The sequence below is a fragment of the Wolffia australiana genome, chromosome 15, assembly GCF_029677425.1.
Source record: "Wolffia australiana isolate 7733 chromosome 15, ASM2967742v1".
NCBI classification, from domain to species: domain Eukaryota; kingdom Viridiplantae; phylum Streptophyta; class Magnoliopsida; order Alismatales; family Araceae; genus Wolffia; species Wolffia australiana.
The window spans coordinates 11,285,170-11,310,481 of NC_135849.1; the positions used below are offsets into that span (position 1 = coordinate 11,285,170).

General features: G+C 37.7%; 1 protein-coding gene across 1 annotated transcript; it reads right to left on the reverse strand.

Moving 5' to 3' along the window:
- Positions 1–9,759: 9,759 nt before the first annotated feature.
- Positions 9,760–11,021, reverse strand: LOC144713029 (putative xyloglucan endotransglucosylase/hydrolase protein 25). Its single transcript, XM_078587511.1, has 3 exons — positions 10,660–11,021; positions 10,378–10,571; positions 9,760–10,287 (listed from the first exon to the last, which is right to left on the reverse strand). Exons 1-3 carry the CDS (start codon positions 10,936–10,938, stop codon positions 9,906–9,908), a joined length of 855 nt encoding a protein of 284 aa, XP_078443637.1. The 5' UTR covers positions 10,939–11,021; the 3' UTR covers positions 9,760–9,905.
- Between the last annotated feature and the right edge of the window lie 14,291 nt (positions 11,022–25,312).

The following is a 25,312-nucleotide window of genomic DNA, read 5'->3' on the forward strand; positions in this document are numbered from 1 at the left end:
TCCACGAAATGAGAATTCATATCAAAATAAAGGTAATTTCAATAAATCATGCAAACAATGTCTTTAAAATGTGTAAGTTTCTTGCCACATTAGGGTTCATCAATTTATATATATATTGGTATAAATAATTAATATAAATATTGACATAGTTAATTAATATAGATATTGATATAGTTAATTATTAAGGCTGGCTAGTAATTGTTTTTGGGCCATGAAAGTTATTAATTGGAATGAGACATTGGCCTAGAGGGTCACTTGTATAAGATTATGGGGGCATTGGAGGGTATACATTTACTGAAGGGATTCTATTGAAAAACTTAAGTAAAGGATAACTAGAGGAGGGAGCCCAATTTAGAGACTGAGGCCAGCAAGAGCTGGGCGCACCCGAACCCCCCATCTCTTATTTATTATTTCTCCCCCCAACAAAGAAGAGTGTCTTGATGGTTAGAAGATCTATAGGAGCTTCAAGAAGAGTTGGAGAAGAGGAAGTATCTCTAAGAGCTCCTTGACTACAGGGATACTTCTAAAGGCTGGACACGTGAATGGCTTCAGAACAATCTCTATGGGGCCAAGTCAAGGGTGGAACAAGTTCAACACAATGTATACAACTTGTGTTTTGTTTTAGAGATCGATTTGGAATATAATTCAGTTTCCCTTCCATAAAAAAAAGTTTTTTAGCCTTGAATCATAGCACCAGAACCCAACAAAAGATACTTTTGATATGATGAACACTTGATGCTCATGAACTCAAAATGTCATGATGAATTCAAAATTACGATGTTGATAAAGTTTTGCTCATAAAATAATTTGACTAATTAGTGATAAACAGTTTGGCTTTACAGGGATTATAAATTTGGGTTTAAATACTCTTTAAATGATGATGCAAGAGAGATGAGAAGAGATAAGTATAAAATAGGAGATTGTGATTTGATGAATACGAAGTGGTGAGAGAGTGTTAATAATTATTTAATAATGATGATATTAATAATAATAGGAGGAATAGGTAAGAGGACGTCGATAGATAAAATAGAAATGAGAGAGTCAAATAGAAGAAGACGTGAAGTGATTATGGATGTAGAAGATGAATAAGAAGATACGATGATGAGATGGGTGAATGGATGTGAGTGGATGTGGATGGATGATGATGAAACATAATGGAGGAAGAAGAAATGATAATGATCTAACTAATAGATGTGATGGAAGAATTGATGAATGGTTGTGAGATGGGGAAGAAGATGATAGACTACATGATTTAAGGTTTTTATATGAGTTGAAGCTGACAACATCGAGATTGGAGATGGCTGTCGTAGGTAAAAATAATGGAAGGTGGTGATGAGAATGAGATGATGGCAATAAGGATGTGGATCTAACTAAAAAAGATGTGAAGGGGAGAAACCAATAAAAGGCAAGAGACTCACTTAGATCCTATGTTCCATCAGAATCAAGGCATTTTCCTAATGGAGATCAACCTCCCCACTTCCCTATTGATATTTGTCAAGCACGCAAAACACAAAGAACACTCTTGATGGACCTTCAAAACATGGCTTTCTTTCAATCTGCCTCTCTAGGAGGAAGTGAGCTTAAAGGTAGTTTTCAGAAAAATCTACGGCTTTAAAGTTTTATTAGATCTAACTACATGGATGGGAAAAGGGGCAAAAAATAAATCTATGCTCAAACTTTCAGCCCGAAACTCTTTCTAGATCGTGACATATCGTGATTTGAATTTTGATCATTCTGAGCCCTATACCTTTCTCTCTCCTCCAATATAAGAAGATCATAAAAAGTCAAAGAGCCATTACCTAAATACCAAAAAATTTAATTCATAAAATTTTATAAATAAATACTTTAAATTTAAATTTTAAATCTCTTTATATATAACGCCAAAAACTGCAGGAAAATCATATGTTAACTCAAAATATTCTATCAATAACAATATTAAGAACACTTCATAATCATAAAAACTCAAAAAAATCCAAAGACTGAGAAAATTAAAAAAATTAAAAAAATCCAAAAAGTCACCAAATTCAAAATATTCAAAAAATTCAAAGAATTAAAATTCAAAAATAAGAAAAAGCAAAAACTCAGAAAATTCAAAAAATTCAAAAGAATCAAAAAATTCAAAAGATTAAAAAAAGAAAAATTCAAAAATTCATAAAATTTATAACATTAAAAATTTCAAAAATTCAAAAATTCAAAAAATTCAAAAATTCAAAAAATTCAAAAGATTGAAAAAAGAAAAATTTCAAAAATTCATAAAATTTATAACATTAAAAATTTGAAAAATTCAAAAATTCAAAAAATTCAAAAATTAAAAAAATTCAAAAATCCAAAAAAATTAGAAAATCCAAAAAATTCATAAAATTACTAAAATTTATGGAATTCATAAAACTCAAAAATTCAAAAAATTTAAAAAAGTTTGAAAAATTCAAAAAATTGAGAAAAATTCGAAAAATGCATAACATTCAAAAACACAAAAAATTGGAAAATTTGAAAATTCAAATTATTCAAAAGTTCAAAATCAAAAAATTCAAAGTTAAAAAAATTCAAAAAATTTGAAAAATTTATAAATGCATAAAATTCAGAAAATTCATTAAATATAAAAAATTCAAAAAATTCAAAAGAGTTTGAAAATAAAGAAAATTCATAAAATTTTAAAAACTCCACGAAATTCAAAAAATTTAAAAACTTTTTGAAAGTCAAAAATTTACAAAATTGAAAAAATTCATAAAGTGTTAAAACTTCAAAAATTGAAAAAATTCAAAAAACTCTTAAAATTCTAAAGTTGAAAAATTCAGAAAGTTCATCAAATTCAGAAAATTCATAAAATGTATAATATTCATAAAATATAAAAAGTTCAAAAATTGAAAAAATTAAACACATTCAAAACATTCATAAATTTTATAAAGTTCAAAAAATTTGAAAAATTCATTAAACTCTAAAAAGTCATTATTAAATTTATGAATGTGAGATATTTTAATGGTGAAAATATTGAATATGTTGCAAAATGGAAAAAGTGCATAAAATCCAAAAAATTTCGAAAATTCAAAAAATTAACAAAATTCGAAAATTTGAAAATTTCAAAAATTCAATAACTCGAAAATGGAAAAAATTCGAAAAATTTAAAAAAATTGCAAAAAAGTTAAGAAATCAAATATTTTAAAAAGTCAAAGCATTGAAAATTGAAGAAAATTAGATAAATCAGAAAATTGAAAAAATTAAAAAGTTATAAAACTTATAAAATTTTTAAAATTCAGAAAATTTTTAAAATTTACAAATCTCTTAAAATCTAAAAAATGCAAAATATCATTCTTCATAGAAATTCAAAGAAATTCAATAAGACAGATTTAATGAAAATACTTACAAGTGTTGATGGCTAACTGGAATTTAGGTTCCTCACAACTTTCTTCCCACCTGAAAATTAAACATAGTCATTCTTCTCTTCTTAATCATGCACACAAATGTATGTCAATGAAACATGTGTGGTGAGGCTCCTATCTAAATATTTGTATATAAATAAGAGAATGATGGATGGTTAAAAAATACTGGATTAAGGTGTGTAAAAGATAACAGAAGGACACATATCACTGTGATTGCTTACTCCCAATTGTAGATGAATAAGCAGAATATACGAGAAGGATGTAAAGAAGAGAGAGGATAAAACAAATCCCTTTTCCTACCAGTGGTGGACAACATGGCATGCACCGCCTTAGCATGGGATGATAAATGGCTGATAAAAAAATCATAAAAGACATAATGACATACTTCCATGGACATGAAACCCCATAATAATTTTCTTCTTTTCTTTCCAATTGGTCTTGGGTCGTCAGATTTTACTCAATGTTGAGGACTCCCTTTACTTTTATTTTATTCTATTATTTTTTTGTTTTTCCTTTTTCAAAAGAGGTGAAGAAAAATGGAAGCTAATTATGAAAAAAAAGAAGTGTTGATCATATATATACTCGTAATAACATTTATCCCATGGTAGTATGGAAAAGATAAAATGAGATGAGAAGATGTAGATGAAAACAAGAGGGGGATAACAATGAAAAGATGCCATGAAATTATAATATAAAAAATGTGAATAAGAATACAAATTTGGAGTAAGCATATCATAATCATTAAGAACTAACAGGGATAGAGGATGACCTATTGGAATGAACAAAAATAGGTTAAATGGTGAGAGGTAAGCTAAGAAAATGGGTGGAGTGGATACTCACATAGGTTTCAAAAATGGCTCAAGGTGGCTCAAGGAAAGGTTATTATGTTCTTGAGAGTTGAATAAATGACCATTTTTACCTCATGTGAGATTCCACTTAATGGAAATCCAAAACACTATATGAAATAATAAAGTGGAAGGATGGATGATGTGTGCCTCAATTCGTATTCCACCGAAGAATATACTACTTGAACCCTTTATTTTCATGGCTGTTCCTCACCCTACCATATATCCTTGACACTTAGGAGAAAATCACATTAATCTAGACCATGGCTCATACCATGAACAGATATATTTGACCTGCTATACAAGCCTAACTTCAATTGTCATGTTTCTAAAAATGGGGTTAATGGATTATTGAATATGGGCATGAAAAACTTCATGAAAGTTTTTTTTTTAGCAAGGTAAGAACTTCAAAAATAACTTCAATGCTTTGGAATGGCTCATACCCCAAACTTGAAATGATGAAAGGACTAGAAACTTTGAGAACCCTATAATCACACCTCCCAAATTGAAATATGTATGGTGCCTAATAAAATCAAAACAAGCAACAAAAAATATACTCAATTGCAAACCGTGGTTCTTTATGTTCATTTAACTTATGAAATGATAATTCTAACTCCTTGAATACTTGTTCTTTCAGTTTTTTCTTCATTTTTGTAAGCCTGAAATAAAATTCCTAGAGAGATATGAAGAGATCACATTGGCTACAATAGCCATTTGTCAAAACCAAAATAAGGGAGAGCAAAAAAATGGTTGTTAAATAAAGTTTCTAAGCAAGAAAATCATATCTATTCAAAAAGAACAGAAGAACCAGAAGAAACACTGAAAGAAAGCTTAACAAACAACAACCATGGTAATGATGCCTATCATGATGCTTATGATATTATCACTACCCATGTGCACAAATTTATATTTCAAGGTTGACTTTGATACTGATATGGATAACAATTTAATATATGTATGAGGATTAAAAAAAAGATCAAGCATAAATCGAACCTTATGAAATTATTTGTAAAATCCATGAAATTGTAATTCCAATAAGTAAAATATATCTTACCCATTTTCCATTCGACGAGAACTAACTTCAGATTTCATAAATATTTGAATAAAACATTTTTGTATTGAATATTAAACAAATGATCATGCCAATCCATAAAAAAAATCTTCAAGTTTATTCTTTTACTTTTGATTCAAACCCTTGTCCCAAGATGATTTATCTTCACACAATAAATGGTTCAACTCAAGATCCTGTGGTTCATCGAGAAATTCATCAAAAACTTTAAAAACGTTTATGATACTAAGATGCTGACCACATGATTGATCCACTAAAGTATACTTTTGATTATCGATATATTCTCGATGAACATCAAAATTATCATCAGCATGCCATGATTATTTGGTTCCTCATTTTCATTGAATTCTTCTTTTCTTGAGCATCTATCATTTCCATGATGTTCATCCATAGAAATATTATTTTGATCATATAAAAAAAACATCTGAAAATCACAAGCATCAACATTTTCAAAATTATCTTTTTCTTCATGTGAGCTCATATCATTTAGGTTCATCCATTTTAAAAGAAAATTCATCATCAACATGAACATCCAAAATATCATCACAAGGGCATTCACAACATAGGACTTGATTTTCATCCAAATCTTCCTTTTGTGATTCTTCAGTATTTTTTAAAGCTGGTTTATCAGAAAATATTTCTATTTTTGACTTCTTCATTCTCTTCGTAAAATATAACTTTTCAAACATAACTACATTCATACCATATTGGCAATAAGGAATTAAAGTTTACAAAAAGATCTATAATGTTTTTAAATATTATTCCTTTTCACCAATATAAATTATTACAGGAGCTGTGTTTCTAATCATATTTTGAGCAATCCTTATTCTTAAAAAACCTTGATACTTTCAAAAGAAGCATCAACATGTGCAATCCTATTTTGAATGAATTCAAAATTATTTATTTTTATTTTAGGTATTTATGGGTGATCAGATATCAAGATTTAAATTGGATCATTCTCAGCCCTCCAATTCTCTCTCCTCTGATTTAGGAAGGCCAAAAAAGTCAAAGAGCCATTAAGCTATTCCAAAAAAATATGTTAATTAAAAGAAATGTTAGAAATATATATTTTAAATGTAAAACTGATAACTCTTTGAATATAATGCTAAAAAACAGGAAAAATCATAGTCCGACTCAAAAAACTATTTTCATTCAGAACATGATGTCGTAAAAGCCATTAAAAATACCTAAAATTTAAAAAATCATTCTTAAAATAAATTGAATCATTTTAGGCTTCATAACACACATAGAGAATCAGTTAAATGCAAATAAACATGCAAATATTGTCATTTTAGGATACTAAAAATGTGTGTTATCATTCTAAGTAATTTCATGGGCATTGCAAATGAACAAGATGTGAACTAAATTGAGGTAAAATATCATGCTACGATATAACGAAATTAAAGGTTGTATATCATTGTAAATAGCTTTTCTTGCTATTATAGAATATATAAATGTTAAGTTCAAGTCGAGTGAATGGGAAATAGATGTAAAATACATTCACTCGACTTGAACTTAACACTTATATATTCTATAATAGCAAGAAAAGCTATTTAAAATGATGTACAACCTTTAATTTCGTTATATAGTAGCATGATATTATACCTCAATTTAGTTCACATCTAGTTCATTTGCATTGCCCATGAAATTACTTAGATGTAAAATAGATGACCCGCTGCATGATGATGCAAATGGGACGAACTAGATAAATGGTGTTAAAAATGGTATTTTATGTATGAACTAATTACATTTATATCTGATTATATCTTAACTGTCATGTTGGAATTAAATATTGGGAAAAAAGCTTTAGTCCAGTCGAAGTTTCATCAAGTCAGGCTAAAATTCCCTATCTCTGCTTTAGATGAGTCAAACTTTGAAGAGTCTTCAACCAACATACCAAATATCTAATTGAGAATAGGAAAAATGTTAATTCTTCTATAATGTTGTTTCACAAGTTACACTTCTGAGACTCCCGAACTGAAAACACATTGATTCACCAAGTCTATTAAATAATGGGGAAAAACCTGAATGTTGTATAATGCTCTTTTACAATGACATCCCCTGATAGTGAAGAATAAAATATAAAGCATTTTATAGGAGATATGAATGGATAGGGGAAGGGGTAAAGCTTCATTTCAATTAAGTATGTCTTTTGATCTTGGCTCGATTGGAATATAGAAGAGAAATGGAGAGAGATGATTGCTTTGAATCTTAGAATATTTTAAATATTAATAAAATTGAATATCTCAGGGCCTTCCCTTGGGGTCCCATTAATGGATGCTTCATTTGGAAGCTCTTGAAAGCATCCCTTTGAAGCATCATTGGTCTTAACATGTGGGCTTTAATTTATGCCTCCCTCTAGTCTCTTAGTAAGTTTTTTCAGTTTTCCTAGTAGGCATCTCTTAGTTTTATCCACTTAGGCATAGTTCCATTTCTCCCTTAAATCCAATTTTTCAATAATACCGAACTCCTTGCACCCATTAAAAAATAAAATATTAGCCTTTCATTGTTTGAATTAGAGATCTGAATTTCAGTTAGTTTCATAACAGCCTAATATTTGTTTTTATATTATAGAAAGTAGTATACATCTATATCATATTCATAAATATACATCTATACTACTTCTGAAATTATTGTGGAAGTTGTGTTAATTGCCTTATCATACTATCATAATTTTTTGGAAGCTCTGTGAACTACAAAAAAGGTATGTTTTGCATTTTTAAAAAGCTTGGTTCTCATAATATTTTGTTTCATGACCTTGCCTAACATATCAAATAAAGATTCATGTATAAAAATACACAAATATAACCACATGTTTAAAATAAAAGCTAAACCTGTATGTTTTCAATTTCCAATAGTCAAATCAAATCAGAGCTCACTGAATTCCTTTAATGAATCATTCTGAGGTGATCGTTTTTTTTTCTGATTGTAATGAAAAAGAAGCACACCCAGTGAAAAAGGGATGGTGGAGAAACGGATCAAAATTTTCATAAAAAATCCATAACCTAAGTATATCTTACGACCTTCAACAAGCCTTAGGGGTGAGATCCTTGAGACCCATGTACCAGAATAGTTAATGGCTTCATAAGCCCAATGAAAATTTCTTGGATCTCCTAATAATAAATTAATCTACTGATCAATTAATCACAGATCAATTCAACCTAATCAATAGATCAACTTGCCAACACATCAAGTGTCAAGCGACAATGAATTCTCTAGAAGGTAAAAAGGAATTCATCAACTTTTTTATGGAGCTCTTTTATCATTAGCTATGATGTACTTATAATCCCCCATTCTCAAAACACTCCCAGAATTACTGAAGGTATCTTTAATTATGAAATCCTAATGGGTCATCCTAGTTACTTTTGTTGAATTTACGAAATGATCAAAAACTTTTGATGATATATTGAGTGCCTTGGGGAGTATAACAAGCCTTGACTTGTCTCTCCTTATAGGGATGGAAAATGTTCCCATGTTAACTACACAATCCTTCTTGTGGAGTTGTTCCTGCATTAGCCCAGCTAAGGATATTTGGTATCTTGTGACTGGGACTCAAAAATCATAGTCCAAACACAACCATCCATTCACCATTTGTGTTTTGCATTTTTAATTTAAGAACCACATGCCCAATTCTGCTTTAAGGGACTTGGTTAACTGTTAGGTAAAAACCATCTAACGAGTCAATATAGCTCTTCTCATTGACATCTTTATCTAAAGGCACTTACATGCACATATACATAGATATAAATTTACTTTAGGGGCTCATTTTCTATAAACATCTAATTTCTGCGTCGAAGTACAAAACAGAGTTACTTATTTAGCTCTTATACTCAACGGCGTTGCACCGTGCAAATTCTTCAGATTCCGTGTGGAAACAGAAGATGGGTAATTGATGTTAAAACATCAAACAAACAACATTATGAAAAAAAATTCATGTGAAAAAAAAATTCAATAAAATGTGGTGACAATGTTCTCTCAAAGCAGCCAATAAAAAAGGTCGAGATCAATAATGTTGGAGATGTGTCGGCCCCCCCACTGCGGGAATGCGGGAGAGGGGGGGGGGGGCTTGGATTGTTAAATTCCCCTAAAGATAGAGGGCGAGTTGAAGCCGAAGCACGCCCCCCTCTCTCTTATCATTTCGCAAGGAAAGGACCAATTTGGGGCCCATTTCCTTCTCATCTAAAGGAGTTTCACCCCCTGGAAATCCCTAATCTGAATCTGAGCTGCCAAGTGTATTTTCTGTTCATTCGTGTCCCGCTCCCTCGGTTTCCTCTCTTCCTACCTTGGTTATACCCTCTTCATTATTCCTTGATGGTTATTCCCTTGTCTCGAGAGTTCAACGTGGAGCATTTCTACTGCAGGATACGACAAGCTTATGCCCTGCAACAAGAACCATGGATGTTGACGTTATGCTGGTGACATACGGAGGTCCTTATTTTCTATTATGTCCGGGTTGATGTATTGTGCATTTTGCCATCGTATCTTGGGATTTATTTCAACAAATAAATTACAACTTTAATGCACCAAAGAGTATCACACAATAAATTATCCACGAGTAAATTCAATGTTTACAAAATCCTGTCGCCCAATCAAAGTGTAACCGCTAGTCATTATCTACACGAGCCTGCACTCTAAGGGGAATCCCTGGGGGAACCGCCTGGCGTCTGTGCAGTAGTTGTAGATCATGTTCGACTTTTGTACCGATTGGATCTTCCTCAGTGATGCCGCGTCCAACCCCTGGTTGTACCACGGGGCATTCCCCGAAGGACATAGCGATGTTCCACTGGACCAGACGCAAGCGTTGGCATTGAAATTCCTGTAGGAGGCAGTGAAAGGCGCTTTGGACCAGTCAGTTTTCACTAGGCCGCCCCTCGTCGCCCAGCCTTCGCCGTTCCAGATGGTGGAGTACAATCTCATCGGCTGTCTGTTTGCATATGGGATTCCCTTCGCCGCGTTATTCTTGAAGTATCTAATCGGGGTTCCGTCAACGTAGATGCTGCAGATGTCACGGTGAACATGATTAAAGGTTCCGCACTCAGAAAACGTTTAAGCAAAAATACGTCGAACCCAGAACGTGTAGACTTACATAATTATCTGAGGGTTCCATAGAATCGAGTAGGTGTGGAAGTCGGCGGTGGGGTCGAACCAGAGCTTGAACTGTTGTTCCCGATTCCCCTGTCCCTGGGTGAACACGTTCGTGTGGAGCGTGTAGGGGGATCCGCTGAGATTTCCCAGAAACTCCAAGTCGATCTCGTCGTGGCCCGGGCCCTGCGACGATAGCTGCACCGTACATAGAGAAGCCAAGCTCAACGCAGAAACAATGGCCGTGGTTTTAACTCGACGGTGGCCTTAGAAGGAAGACACTCACGTAGAAAGTAGTGACGGTGCCAGCGGAGTTGCCCGGGACGAGCTTGATCTGCATGTCGATCTTTCCAAATAGGTACTCGTTCCGTGATTGGAAGCCAGAGCCTGAGGTCTGATCCATGGAGAGGGTGGCGAGCTGACCCCCGTTGAGGATCTTTGCCCGGCCATCTCCCCAGGTTATATCAACATCCTGAAAGAAATTGCCGGCCGACGCGGCGCAGAACAGGGAGAAGAGGAGAAGAAAGGACACCATGCTTATTCTGGTACCGGACGAACTAGGCATCGTTGATCGTCGAAAGCTTCCCTTCGGAGACCGTTGTGCGTCCAACGAGAGATGTTTGATGTCAGTATGTTTGCCATCTCGGTATTGTCCTTTTTATAGTGCTACTTTTGTAAGCGCGTACACCGCAAATCCGAGACGTCAGAAAGCCAGGAGGTTAAGGGCCATTTTTTAAACAATATGATCTTCCGCGTCGAGAATTCAACATCAGGGGGTGTTTGGCAGTTCATCCGAGTCTAGACGCGGGCTAGCGTCTTGCTGCTGCTCTTTAGCTGTCCGAAAATGACATATATTTGGCGCGTGTAGAGGATGTTTCTAAGTTTAGACAGCTGGCTATTTTTTTATTATCGTCATGGAAGGGCAGTTTCTCATCCTGTAAATAATAGACTTTGTTTTTCGGGTCAAACGCGGCAGTCCCCCGTGATTCTCGCCTCTAAACTAGACTGTCAACGTCGAGGGGCTTTTACTTAATATTATAGTTATACTAATGACTAAACGTTGTCATTTTAAGCTGTGATGTAGTCGTAATGCAGGAATGCGTCGGGCTGAACCGAAAGTTACACCAAGCAGCAAGAATAGCTAAATGTGTGATTATTGATAGCTGCAAGAAACTGATTTCAGGGTTAATACATTACTTTCGATGTATTCGTAGGTGTCTTATTAACTTCGTTGAAAAATTCTACATTGGCGTTGAGAAATCAGTATCAGGGGGGAGTTTGATTTTTCATCTGAGTCTGAACCAGAACCGGGGGGTGTTGCTGTTGTTGAGCTGTCCGGCTTGGACCGATATCGGTGGGTAGAGACCATGCATCATACTCCAGACTCCGAAAGATAGCTATCTCTTTTGTATCCTCCAAGGGTGGGGGCTTCCTCCGCTAAAAACGTTCAGACTCGTCGCCCTCTCTGGTTTTCAAAAGCTTGACCAAACACGATCCCTCGCATTGTCCGAGATTTCCCTGTTTTCAAAGGTAAGAAATTGGTTCTCGGGTCGTTCAGTCGTAAGCGCAGTTCGCCAACATCATCGTCTCTTGAGGGTCAACGTCGTGGGTTTTCTAATAAACTCATGACGTTCCTTCTGCTTTAACATTGGTAACGTGTGATTAAATCAGGGCAAACGCAATATTAAATGGCTTTACTTAAACACAGCCGAAACTAACAGTAGTTTGTAGCGGCGCCTAAATGATATCACGCTCAACAACGATTTGCAGATTTTGTTATGTTCATATAGAAATTTCCACAGAAATTTGCAGCAAATAAGACTTCTATTTGCGATAAACGGACGTCCGGGTAGTTTATAAACCTTAAAAAGATTAGCGTTCATTGTTGGCAAAGGTCACCGTTAACAGAAAAAAACCAGGAGACGGACCTTGTGAAACTGACAGGTAAGACCGCATGAAATTTCCGCCGTTTTTCCGATGAGTAGGACTAGATAACTGGATCTTTAAAGTGACGTTCGAATACTTCTCAGCTGTGTAACATCTGGCTTCCACTAAATACAAAAACCGGAGAACGTTTGGATGAGAGCGGATCCACCGATAATTCTGATTTGTATCCACGAAATAACGTATCAAAATTCAACATACTTTGGTGCTTAAAACTCTAAAAGTTTGTGTTAATATGATGAATATAATCGTACGATAATATATCGTTGTTCTTCCTGTCTCAGTTCGGCGACGTCATTAGATTTTTCTCCGGAAGCTTCAATGTAAGAAGGGAAAATTCTTACTCTGCCGTCGCTGTCCGCAGTCTACAAACCTCTCATGAATCCTGCCGGTTAAACTTATGATTTGAGAAAAGTTGCTGATCTATGTTTACAGTCACTGAATCATAAAAAGATTGCTCCGCCAAAAACACGATAATCAACGAAAAAATAAATTTAATTTAGTATTGATGTGGAGGACAAATAAATAGTTTATTTCTAACCTAATGTCCGTGTACCTTTATGACAATAAATTTGAATGGGTGAATGTTAAAGAAACAGCTATCCAGGACAATTATTTACAAACGTAACAAAAAAAAGATTGCAAGTATCTTCAAGCATCTGCATAAAATCAATTGAAACATTATATTTTTGTTACAGTAGTTAAATTGAGAAATGTGATGCGAGAAGTCTTGCACTAAAATCAAAAGTTTGAAACAAACATAGAAAAGCGACAAATGATGCCATCGGTAATGCACCGTTTCCTCTGATATTGAGTGCTTTTCAGGAACACAAAAGTTAAAATTTCTCATCTCCGAACCTAGGAAGCCACTTTCAAGTTTCCCACGGCCTCTTTTTATCCGTGTCCTAAATACACTGGAAACATTAACTGTATGACTTCATTCTTAACGAAGAATTCCATTCATATGTAACATAATACTGAAATCATCATCATTATGACAAATGTATTTTCCTGGACATGTCTTTAGAGATTAGACAAATCAACAATTTGGTACATAAAGTATTTGTGAAAGCATACATGTTAACAACGGCCTAACTTTACTTCAGCTCCCATAATGAAATGCTTCACACCATTATCTTAATGATGATGCATTTTCAAACTATTAGACTGCAGGAAACGTAAGGCTGAGAACTATTTTCTAACACTTTTATTGTTAGTCTCTTAATGTATATAAAATCCACTTAAAAATATTGAGTGGCGTCTTTAGGATTCATTGGTGGTATTTTCACTTTCCATAAAGGAGTGTGATGGCGAGGACGCCAACACATCACCATCGTACGCGCCGATACGGTCAACCGAAGTCAGCACTCCCGCTACGGACTCAAGGGCGAAGTCAACCGAAGTCAACGCCTCCGCCTCGGACACGCCGCAACCGTCGTCACGCACGTCTCCACCCGCGCACGTCCCTATGCGCGTCATGACACGTCCCGAGAGGCAGATCAACAACTGTCCTTTGGCGTGACATGAAGCACGTCTTTAATTCATCATCTCTAATTTCTCGTCATTTTCTCTTTCCTCCAAGGCCTGTATATATAGGCCATTGTTTTCAAAAAACACTTAGGCAGTCATAATTCAAGAATCGCGTTTTGTTTAACTCTTCTTGGAGGACTGCCCAAGCCTCCCTATCCCTTCTTCAACAGTACCCCGCCGCCTCCGTCGCTGCCACCACCGTCACCGCCTCGCGTCGCCGGTCGTCATCCTTCTCCTCCTCTCCATTCCTCCCATTCCCTCTTCTCTCCCTTTCTCTCCCCTCTTGTCCTTTGCCCTTGACAGCCCTAGGCTGCCGTCCAGCCCGCCCTAGGCTACTGCCCAAGGCAACCCAAGGCCACTGCCCAAGGTCGCCCGAGGCTGCCGCCCTATGCAGCCCAAGGCCGCCGCCCTAGGTTGCCACCCAAGGCAGCCCAAGGCCGCCGCCCCAGGCCGCTGCAGGCTGCCGCCCAAGGCAGCCCAAGGCCGCCGCCCTCGGCAGCCCTAGCCGCCGACCTAGGCCGCCCCAAGCTGCTGCTCAAGGCAGCCCAAGGCAGCCGCCCCAGGCCGCTCCAGGCTGCCGCCCAAGGCAGCCCAAGGCCGCCGCCCCACGCCGCTCGAGGCTGCCGCCCTTGGCAGCCCTAGGCCGCCACCCTAGGCCGCCCCGGCTGCCGCCCCAAGCTGCGCCCAAGGCAGCCCAAGGCCGCCACCCTAGGCTGCCCCACGTTGCCGCCCAAGGCAGCCCCAGGCCACCGCCTAGAGCGCCCAGGCTGCCAGTCAGCGCCGCGCACGCTTGTGCCACCGACGCCGGTCGTCGTCGACGTTGTCCGGCGCCGAGCGCGGCGCCACGCTGGCGCTCCTAGTGCGCTGCGCCCTCGCGCGCGCCGGCGTGCGTGCCGGCGCTCCGCGCGCTCCGTGAGCTCCGCGCACCCTACGCGCGCTTCGCGCGCGCGGGTGTTCGCCTACGCCTGACTCTACGACAACGACATCTACTCTCTACCAGGGCCGTTCAACGGCAGGAACGCCCAGAATCTTCCTTATCCAGTGGGCCGCTCAACGCCTGGATTCGCATAGCCTCGTCACGATTGGAATTTCCCGCATCCTCTTCACGCACTACGTTGCCGAGCTACGCCTGAACTCTTTGGTGTCGAAAGTGTTCTCCGTCCAGTGTTTTCTCGAGAAGTTTCCACCTCCGTCAGAATTAGATTTGGTTTGGATTTCCACTTCTTCTCTCTCTTTCTCGAGTGTTTCTTTGCGACACGAATTTGGATATTGATTTCGGTGCTTAGGCATCGTCGCGGTGTGGGAAGACAGTACTTCCGCCCTCAATAAGGGTCGGGGCTACACCACCAGATTTTCATCAGTTTTAAAGTCCAAATTCGATCGTGTGATTTCTGTGGCTGTTTTATCCCTCTAGTATACGATCCATCCCTAGTCGTCCATCTACTCGTAGTCTGTCCCGTCAACCCAGTCGTCCATTCCGTAGCCATCCTACGTCAGAGTGTGATTAGTATTTTTCCTAAAATTGTTCTCAGTCATAAATGTGCGACCAATGATTTCTCCGAAACAACTTTAATATGCATGTTAGATGCGTAGTGATAGCGGAGGAGTTTTCCATTTTCGCTTTTTGAAGAATAGTTAGTAGATATCTTGATTGTGTTAAGATGAAGCCCTTTGGATGAGGTATTAATTCAATTCCTAAAAAATATCTTGCAGGTCCAAGATCACGGATAGCAAACTGTTTGTGTAAATGATGAACTACGAATTTAATGTTTTCAGAATTTGATGACATAATAAGAATGTCATCAACATAAATCAAAATAAAAATTCTATTTTTATCATTCAATTTGAAAAAAAAGGTGTCAGTTTTGGAACCAGAAAATCCCAATTCTCGCAAAGCAGAAGTTAGTTTAAAAAACCATGCACGAGGTGATTGTTTTAAACCATAGATAGATTTTTTAAGTAAACATACAAAATCAGGATGTTCAGAATTTTTGAAACCTGGTGGCTGCTCCATGTAGATTTTCTCTTCTAATTCACCATGAAAAAAGGCATTTGATACATCAAGTTGATGTATTTTCCAATGGTTGACAACAGCAATTGAGAGTAAAAGTTGAATGGTAGTATGCTTAATAACAGGACTAAATGTTTCATGAAAGTCAAAACCCTCTTGCTGACTAAAACCTCTTGCTACTAAACGACCTTTATACCTTTCTATGTTGCCATCAGATTTGTATTTTAGTTTGTACACCCATTTGCATCCAATGATATGTAGATTTTGATGTCTGGGAACTAACTCCCATGTATTATTTTTGAACTAATGCTTCATATTCTGTTTTCATTGCTTCCATCCAATTTTTATCTTTGGATGCTGCAGTATATGAAGTAGGTTCGGTCATGCTTAACACTGTAGATAAACATGTTGGAATAGGATGTTTTACAGCTGTAAGCAATAAGTGTGTATTATTTTTGCAATACACATCTTTGAGCTTTCTTATTTTGATCCTAAGTCCCAGTTCAGGAGTATGATCCAAGGTACTGGAGATATCCGAAATATCAAGATTATCGTTTTCATCAGTAATTTGTGTCTCATTTACTGGTGAATCGTTACTCTGGTCAATCTCAATGTTCGAAAATGAACCTGAGTTAGACCTTTGATCATCATCATTGTTTAACACATTATTGTGAACTGATGATGATGGCTTTGTTGTATCGGTACTTGGAATATTAACTACCACATTAGGACTCATACCAAGTATTCCCGAGTAATTGTTTGATTCAAATGAAAACAGGAAAATATGCTCATCAAATAAGACATGTCTAGATATGTAAATTTTACCAGTTTTCATTGAATAGCACCTGTATCCTGAGTGCATCGAGCTGTATCCCACTAGCACACTTTTCTCTGACCGTGAGTCGAGTTTATGCTGAGCATAAGGTCTTAAGTATGGATAACACTGACATCCAAACGATCTTAAGAAAGAATAATCAGGCAATTTGTTAAACAAGACTTCAAATGGAGATTTATTCTTTAAAACAGGGGTAGGTAATCTGTTAATCAAGAATACAGCTGTAGCCACTGCTTCATCCCAAAATTTCTTTGGCATAGAAGCTTTATGAAGCAATGCTAATGCAGTTTCTACAATATGCCTATGTTTTCTTTCGGCTGTTCCATTTTGTTCAGGAGTATGTGGGCAAGATACTCTGTGAACGAAATATACTTGAATGAAGAGACTGGTACTCTCCCCCCCAATCTGATTGGAAACTTTTGATTTTAGTGGAAAACTGATTTTCCACTAATTTCTGAAATTCTTCGAATTTATTTATCACTTCATTTTTCTGTTTTAAAAGATACAACCAAGTATACTTACTATAATCATCCACAAATACCACATAATATGAAAAACCAAGGTTTGATAAAACCGGAGAGGGGCCCCAAAAATCAGAATGAATAAGTTCAAGTGGATGATTAGCACGATTTTGAGTAGAATAACATGGTAATCTATGTGACTTCAAAATTGTACAAGCATCACAATCCAATTGTTTTAGACTATTTGAAAAAGGAACCCCAAGTGTTTTGATAATTTGGCTCAAAACTTGAAAATGTGGATGACCAAGTCTTGAGTGCCATATTCCTGGATCTGCCTTTTTCCCAATCAGTGCCATGGGTTGACTCTTTTGTGGCTCCAGACAGTATAATCCTTCCCTAATTGTTCCCCTTAGCAGAATGTTGTTGGATTTCTTGTCCTTCACAAGACAATAAGGATGAAGTTCAACAAAAACATCATTGTCTAAGGTAAGTTTATGAAGGGATAGTAAATTTTTAGTAATTCTACGTACATGTAAAACATCTTTAAGAAATAGTCTTTTATTAAAAGTTGAAATTTTAGACGAACCAATAGATAGAATTTTCAAACCTGATCCATTGCCCATTTGCAGATGCTCACTTCCTTGGTAGCTTGTTGGATTTGAGATTAGGGTCGAGTCAGCTGTCACATGGTGGGTGGCTCCACTATCTGGAAACCACAAATTATTATCAGAGGTACTTACAGTGTATGCTTGAGGAGGATGATGGTGGCTTATTCTGCTCCCCCTTTGTAGCTTTGTGAACTCTTGGCATTCTAAGGCTCTATGTCCATATTGGGAGCAAATTTGACACCTGGGTTGGAATTTGTAATTCTTTCCTCTTCCTCTTCCACGGTTATCATTTGATCCTTTTGCTTGGTAGTTATCCTTTCGTTGACTCTGCTCTGTAGTTTTCCGTACTTGACTATTGTTGACCATTGGAGGGAAGTCACTTGAGCTCGCCTTTTCTTGATAATCAAGGCAGACAATCTGTACTTGACTTTTCATGAGCCTTAAGATTGGTTACAATCTCTTCAAATTCCATATGAGCAAGGTTGGCATTGACGCAGAGAACGAATTGATTGTATTCGATTCCCAACCCTCTCAGGAAGGTGTAATTCTTTGTATCCTCATTGATCTTGGCTCCAGCAGATTCTAAAGATTCAACAATACTCCTGAAATGCTTCACATATTCATTTGTTGTTTTTGTACCTTTTGTGATAGTGTGGAATTGTCGATGCAGATCCATGACTCTTGCCTTAATCTTGCTGGAGAATGTTACTTCTAGCAGATTCCAGGCGCCCTTTGTAGTCTTGGCTTTGCTAATACATGGAATCACTGACTCTGATAAAGTGGAGAGTAAAAAACCAAGCACCCTTTGATCGTTTCTCCACCAGAGTTTGTACTCCGGATTTTCCATTGAATTTCCCTATGGGTCAATTGTGGACAAGGGGGGAGGATCATTTTGAACGTAAGAAATCAAGTCATATCCATTAAGAATTGGGATGACCAAGCTCTTCCACGCTTGATAATTCTCGTCAGTGAGCTTGATGAGAACTGATGCTCCTGGCGGAATATTCACCCGAATTAGTTCTTCTGTGATGGCGGCTCCTGCAGCACTGGGCGAGGGAAAGATGGACCCTCCAGCGGAAGCATTTTCAGCCCTAGTGATCGTTTGCTCTGATACCATGTTGAAATTCATGGTGGTGAGGAAGAAGTTGAGGAGATGGAAGAGAGAGAGAGAGAGAAGGAGAAGAGAGAAGACAAGAACAGATAGATCAAGATCGTTCTTATTCCGCAATCATTCCAACTCTACATTGGTTCTCATTTATAGTACATATAAAATAGTTTAAGTTGCATCCGTTCATATATCCGTTATAACAGATATGTAACGGATATAAGACGGTTTAATCTCTACCGTTGTAACGGATGAGTACACCGATCAAACGGTTAAGATCGGTGTACCCATCTGTTATAACGGTAGAGATTAAACCTTCTTATATCTATTACATATCTGTTATAACGGATATATGAACGGATGCAACTTAAACTATTTTATATGTACTAGAAATAAGAACCGATGTAGAGTTGGAATGATTGCGGAATAAGAACGATCTTGATCTATCTGTTCTTGTCTTCTCTCTTCTCCTTCTCTCTCTCTCTCTCTCATCTCCTCAACTTCTTCTTCACCACCATGAATTTCAACACGTAGCACGAATCATTTGCATACGTTTCGATATCATAACCCAGAGTTTTGCTATATTCCAACCAACTTTTCAGCATACCAAATCAAAATTTGTATAGCTATAAGAAATAAAAATTCATATGATAAAATATTTTTCAAGCCTGCTCCCCAAAGTCTTCCGCCAATCCACATAGCATAACCTACGTGTAGCCTGTCCTCCATGGTCTCAAGGTAAATGTCAAACTCTAGTCATCATTTGTAAAGAGAAAAAAAAACAAAATGATGGATGTAAGATATTTATGTAATTATTACAGAATGTATTTACCTTGATCAAGTGATTACTCCAACAGATTCACCCAATTAAAAAACAACATAAAACCTTCTCATAATTTCATTGAAGTCAAAATATTTCACCATTTCACTTTACAAAATAATTTACAAAATATTAAATATTTCCTCCAAATACCTTTTTCAATTATGATCCCTTGTATATTTTCTTAAATATTTTTCCAAATAATTTTAATCTACTACCTTCACAAAAATCCTCTGCCATGGCGTTTATAATAGAAAACATTCAAATAAATATCACAATCTAGAATAAGATTATACTATAATGCTTCATTTATAAAAGGATTGGGATGTAGACTAGGATTCTCATTGCATGGGTGGTTTTTCCAATTTGAATTATAGAAAGGACCTCTCAGGGTCTTAATAACTATGTCTTGAGAATTATATAATTCCAGCATCCATTAATGATTTTGAATCTTATAAGGTACAAGGTTAGTTCACAAAGACTTCCCCTTATAACCTCGATTTAGAAAGTAAATCTACATCTATGTGGAATATTCTAAATAATTTAATAACCACTTTGTGATAAATGGGTATGTTTTTTTAAGTATCAATACATTTTGTTTGAATTTATTGTTGTGACATGAGTCTAGTATTTCTAATATTATCAATACATCTGTCAATTTTTTCTTCAATAACCACTTACCCTTGATATTCTTTTCTTAGGCTGGAAACTAGTCACAAACGTTTTTTAAATGTGAGATGTGTGTATTAGAGCCTCTTCCACTCGCATGGGTCCTATTTTATACCTGTGTCGCATACACTGAATCCTTATAACCTTATCCTTTTGGGTTTAAAGAATATTTACTTTTGGATGATTATTAATGAATATAAAATGTCTCAAATGATAAGATGCTCTTCTAACTCTTCTCAATTTCATATTTCTTGAATGTGTATCCTGTAAAATAATATCTTGTTAAGCTAATCACAGTGTTCCAAACCCCATTAAAACTTCAGAGCTAGATGTTATATTCATTATTATTGGAATGATGTGGTTATGTTAAAGACTAAGTATTTTAAATGTGTGACTCAATTATGAAGAATCATACTTCAGTAATTAATTGACTTTAACCACATATCCTGGATAACATCAAATTAAGTTCATTACAATGTGTTTTACACTTGACTTTGGCCAGATATTTATGTTTGCATTTACATTATTCATAAATCATAAAGCATTTTTTCTATGAGTTTTTTGATTGATTTCTAAAACTAACCTCACATGACTCCTTATATTCAAGAGGGCTTTCTTACAACTTGTTGGAGTTTTACTTCGAATGCATCTCCTGGGTGAATTATGTGGTGTTTTATGGATAGAAATATGATAAAAATCTGAAGTTCATACCATATATTGGATCACAACATGAATCCCATGTCATGGATCCAAGCATAAAATGAGCCCTGATACCCAAGAAGACCCTTCTAGAGGCCATTTAAGGACTTCTAAGTCCTGGGTCAAAGAAAGGTGGGAATTGTGGAAATAATTCACAAATTCAGTTCTGGAAAGTCAAATATTTTAATTTTAGTCATTGGGTATGTGAATCAAGGCTGGAGAAAAGAAGTTCTACCCCTGAAAACCCAGGGAATGAAGTCCAAGGGATGGAAAAATAAACTTATGTATATTTAAACTCTTCCCCTCTCTCGTCATATCTCAACTTGGACTTCTGCTCATAATTTACTATTATTTGGATAGTAACTCATATTAATTTGATCCGTTCTTGTTCTAAGAAATTTTGGGAGAGATGTTTCTGAAACAAAATACCACTCCAACCTTGGAGGAATGACAACAAGATTTGTGTGATCTTTATTTTTTCATTTTGTAAAATCATATTAAATTAATGGGATTTGAGAAAAATGAACTGAATATGTATTTAATTTTTGAAATTATTGATAATATTTATTTTAATTTTCACTCAAAGTGATTTCCTTATCCATCTAATTCTCTCGGTGGTCTTCCATAATTGAAATTAGAAAGTGAAGGAGAAGTAGAAGGGCTTTGCCATGGTTGAAATTCGAAGTTGAATCCTTCTCAGCCCTAGGGATGGGAAGTTCGTGTTTCGTCGTTGAACGAAAACTGTTCATTGATGAAGGAACAGGCAAAAAAATTGGTTCATGTTCGTGTTTGGTTCGTTCGTGTTAATTTGCGAATGAACACGAATGCTACTGGCTTTTTAAAAATGGTAAAAAATGTATGATGAGAGAGATAGAGAGAGAGAAATGAGAGCGGGAGAAAGGGGGAGGGGAACACGGGAGAGGGATTGGGGAGCGAGAGAGAGAGAGAGAGAAATGAGAGATGGAACAAGGGGGAGGGGAGCATGGGAGAGGGGGGGGGGAGCGAGAGAGAGAGAGAGAGAGAGAGAGAGAGAGAGAGAGAGAGAGAAAAAAAATGAGAGAGGAAGCAAGGGGGAGGGAAGCACGGGAGAGGGGATGGGGAAAGAGAGAGAGAGAGAGAGAGAGAGAGAGAGAGAGAGAAAGGATGCAGGAGAGAGAGAGACAGGAGAGAGAGAGAAAGAGGTATAGAGAGAGAGGTGGACGTTGGAGGGGGGGGCAGGGGAGGGGGGGGGGGCAGCTGCAACATAGAGTGAGGGGGCACTGGAGTGGGAGTGGGGAGAGTGAGTGAGGGGGCACGGGAGGCGGGAGAGGAGGGCGGGGAGAGAGAGAGCGAGATCCCTGTTCTCCTTCTCTCTTTATCTCTCTTTTGGAGTAAAGAATAATAATTTATATTATATTACCTTGGGAATGCCACTTGTTCGCGAATGGTTCATCTGTTCGTGAACCGTTCGCAAACATGTTCGTGTCCGATTTGGACCGTTCATGTTCGTGTTCGTTCGTTCGCATGTTTGTGATTGAACGAAACATTTTTTTCTTAAGCTTGTTAATGATTAATATAATTATTTCAGTGTTAATAAGCATCAAAAAGTTATGGTATTAGTTAATTAATTAGCATGTTACCATTCATGTTGATTCCTGATGTGATCAAGAGATCGAACGAATTAAATGGTCATCAAGATGAAAGTGGATAGTCAACTTGCCATGGATTTTGTGGATGCATCTAGAGGTAAGATGCATGAACATCTCAACCTCAACCCTTCTTGATCATGAAACCAATAAATTTAGATTGGATCCGTACATAAGTGATTTAGTCATCAAATCAAATTATTTTGTGAGTGTCTTTTCAATTCTGTTACTCCACTTTTGCTACATGAATCAATTAACTTTCATCCAAATCAAGGCCATACAACCCAACAGATTCTTCAAGTTAATTTGACTAAAATGGATCAAAGCCATTATGTTGAGGACACTATGAATATGTCTAGAGTCAAGGCCACAACATAGGTGCTACCACAAAGAATGTCTGGAGCAGTAGATCGAAGAGATAGAAAACAAAAAAGGAAAATGTCATTCAACGGGGAGAAAGAAGAGAAATAATGCAAGCAGATGAAGCTGTTGCTCCTCTCCTGGATTGTCAATATTTATAGGTGAAGCAGGGAGGTCCACATTAGGAGGTAACGGCCTAACCGTTCCATCCTTGCCCAGTCTTTACTCATGATAGGATCATGCGTAAGCCTATTCTGCCAGGTCGTGATTTGGAATGAGGGTCCCCATAGGATTGGGTCATCCTGGAGGTTCGGGTTGAACCGCCTTAGTGGTGCAAGGGTGACATTCTCCCCCACCCACTGGAGTTTATGTCCTCGTCGTAGCCCGTTGTCATTCCAATGATTGCACGTGTGTCAAACTGCTATAAATTCCAAACATCCTCCCATGTAGTTTCTTCTACAGCTTGACCATTCCATTGAACCAGGTACTAGAGTTTATCATTATTGTGGAACTTGCCTCCACCCCGCGCCTTTTTGGGGCACATAATTTGGTCAGTCGACCGATTTAGGGATGGGGAGTTTGCTGTTCGACATCGAACAAACACTGTTCGTCGATGAACAAAGAGGGAGAAAATTGTGTTTGTGTTCTTGTTTTTTTCGTTCGTGTTTGTTTGTGAACGAGCTAATATGTATGAGATGTAATTTTGGAGGAAGAGGAAGAGGAAGAGGAAGGTAACAGCTTTTCTCATAGACAGCCTCGAAACATATATTTTATGGGAAAAATGGAAATAACTAGGGGGAGAAGGGAGCTGACGGGAGAGGGAGAAGGGGAGAAGGGACAAGGAGCAGGAGGAGGACTGACAGGAGAGGGAGAAAGGGAGAAGGGAGAGGGAGGAGGGGGGAACGATGGAGGGGGAGAAGGGAGCTGACGGGAGAGGGAGAAGAAGAAACTAGAGAGGGAGACCAAGATGGGAACTGGGGGTAATATGAGCAGATGGGAACTGGGGGGAATAGGGGGGAACACCAAGGATGTGCCTCAGGAAGGTAACATGTCACGAGCGGTTCGTCTGTTCGCAACCCAATCGCGAACATGTTCATTTTCGATTTGGACCACTCATGTTCATGTTCGTGTCCATTCTTTCGCATTTTTGCGAACGTATGAAACATTTTTTTCCCATCCCTAGACCGAGGCAATGTGGTTGTGAATGTTCGTGGTGGTTAGACGACCTAGTTTCAGTTTGGGTCACTAATGTCCTTCTGGTACTTCTTCAGCAGAATGACATGAAAGACGGGGTGGATCGCCAACCTTTGCGGGAGCTAAGAGTTGATAGGCGACCCTTCCCACCCTTTCCAAGATAGAGAATGGTCCATCGTACTTTGCTTTGAGTCCCTGATGTTGAGGTGTCTTACTGGTACTCTCGTGGTAGCTGAAAAAATCTGAAGGAGCGCTTCTTCACCCATGTTGAATTCGACATTGTAACGGTGTTGATCTGCCATTGTTTTCATCCGTTAGCGAGCTCTCTCTAGATTATCGCATGTTGGGTCACCTAACTCTTGATGTTCAATGGTAGTTCATTCTACAGCGAGACACCGATGCTCTGGGTTGGTCATAAGGATCCTGATCGAAGAATCTGTTGGCGACCGATGACCAAATCGAACAGGGACATGTCTGTCTATATAAAGCGATTGAGATTATGCGCAAAATATGCAGTTTCTAGTAGGGTTGGGAAAAAAAATTTCGTTTGTTCGCCAACATGTGAATGAACGAACACGAACACAAATAATTGGATACGAACATGTTTGCGAATGGTTCGCGAACAGATGAACCATTCGTGAACAGGTGGCATTCCCGAGGTAACATAATATTGACTATTATTTTTTTACGGAAGATGACAAAAATATAGAGAAAGTGAGAGGGAGAACGGGGATCTCCCTCTCTCTCTCTCTCCCCCCGTCGGCCCATCCTCCTCTCCCACCTCACTCATTCTCCCCCCTCACTCATTCTTCCCGCTCCCTCTCCCGTGCCCCCTCAGGGCCTCACTCTACCGTGTGGCGGAGCCCCCCTCGACCGTGCGGCCGAGCCCCCCTTCTCTCTCTCCCCTGCCCCCCCCCCCCTTCCCTTGTCTCCCGTCAGAACCCCAGCTCCGTTGTCGCCTCAGGCGGTGAAAACCTGTTTGCTTCAAGATCAAAGGCAATGACAAACGAAGGCAAACGAAGGTTATTTCAGTGCTGGTAAGCTCCAGACCTAGGAACCCTCTTTTTTTCATCGAATA

What these genes read in the sequence shown, in the direction of transcription:
- LOC144713029 (XM_078587511.1), bottom strand. Translation starts at nt 10,938, where the DNA reads ATGCCTAGTTCGTCCGGTACCAGAATAAGCATGGTGTCCTTTCTTCTC. An exon ending in GCACCGTCACTACTTTCTAC is followed by an intron (nt 10,572 to 10,659) that starts GTGAGTGTCTTC and finishes TGTACGGTGCAG; the next exon opens with CTATCGTCGCAGGGCCCGGG. An exon ending in TGGAACCCTCAGATAATTAT is followed by an intron (nt 10,288 to 10,377) that starts GTAAGTCTACAC and finishes TGACATCTGCAG; the next exon opens with CATCTACGTTGACGGAACCC.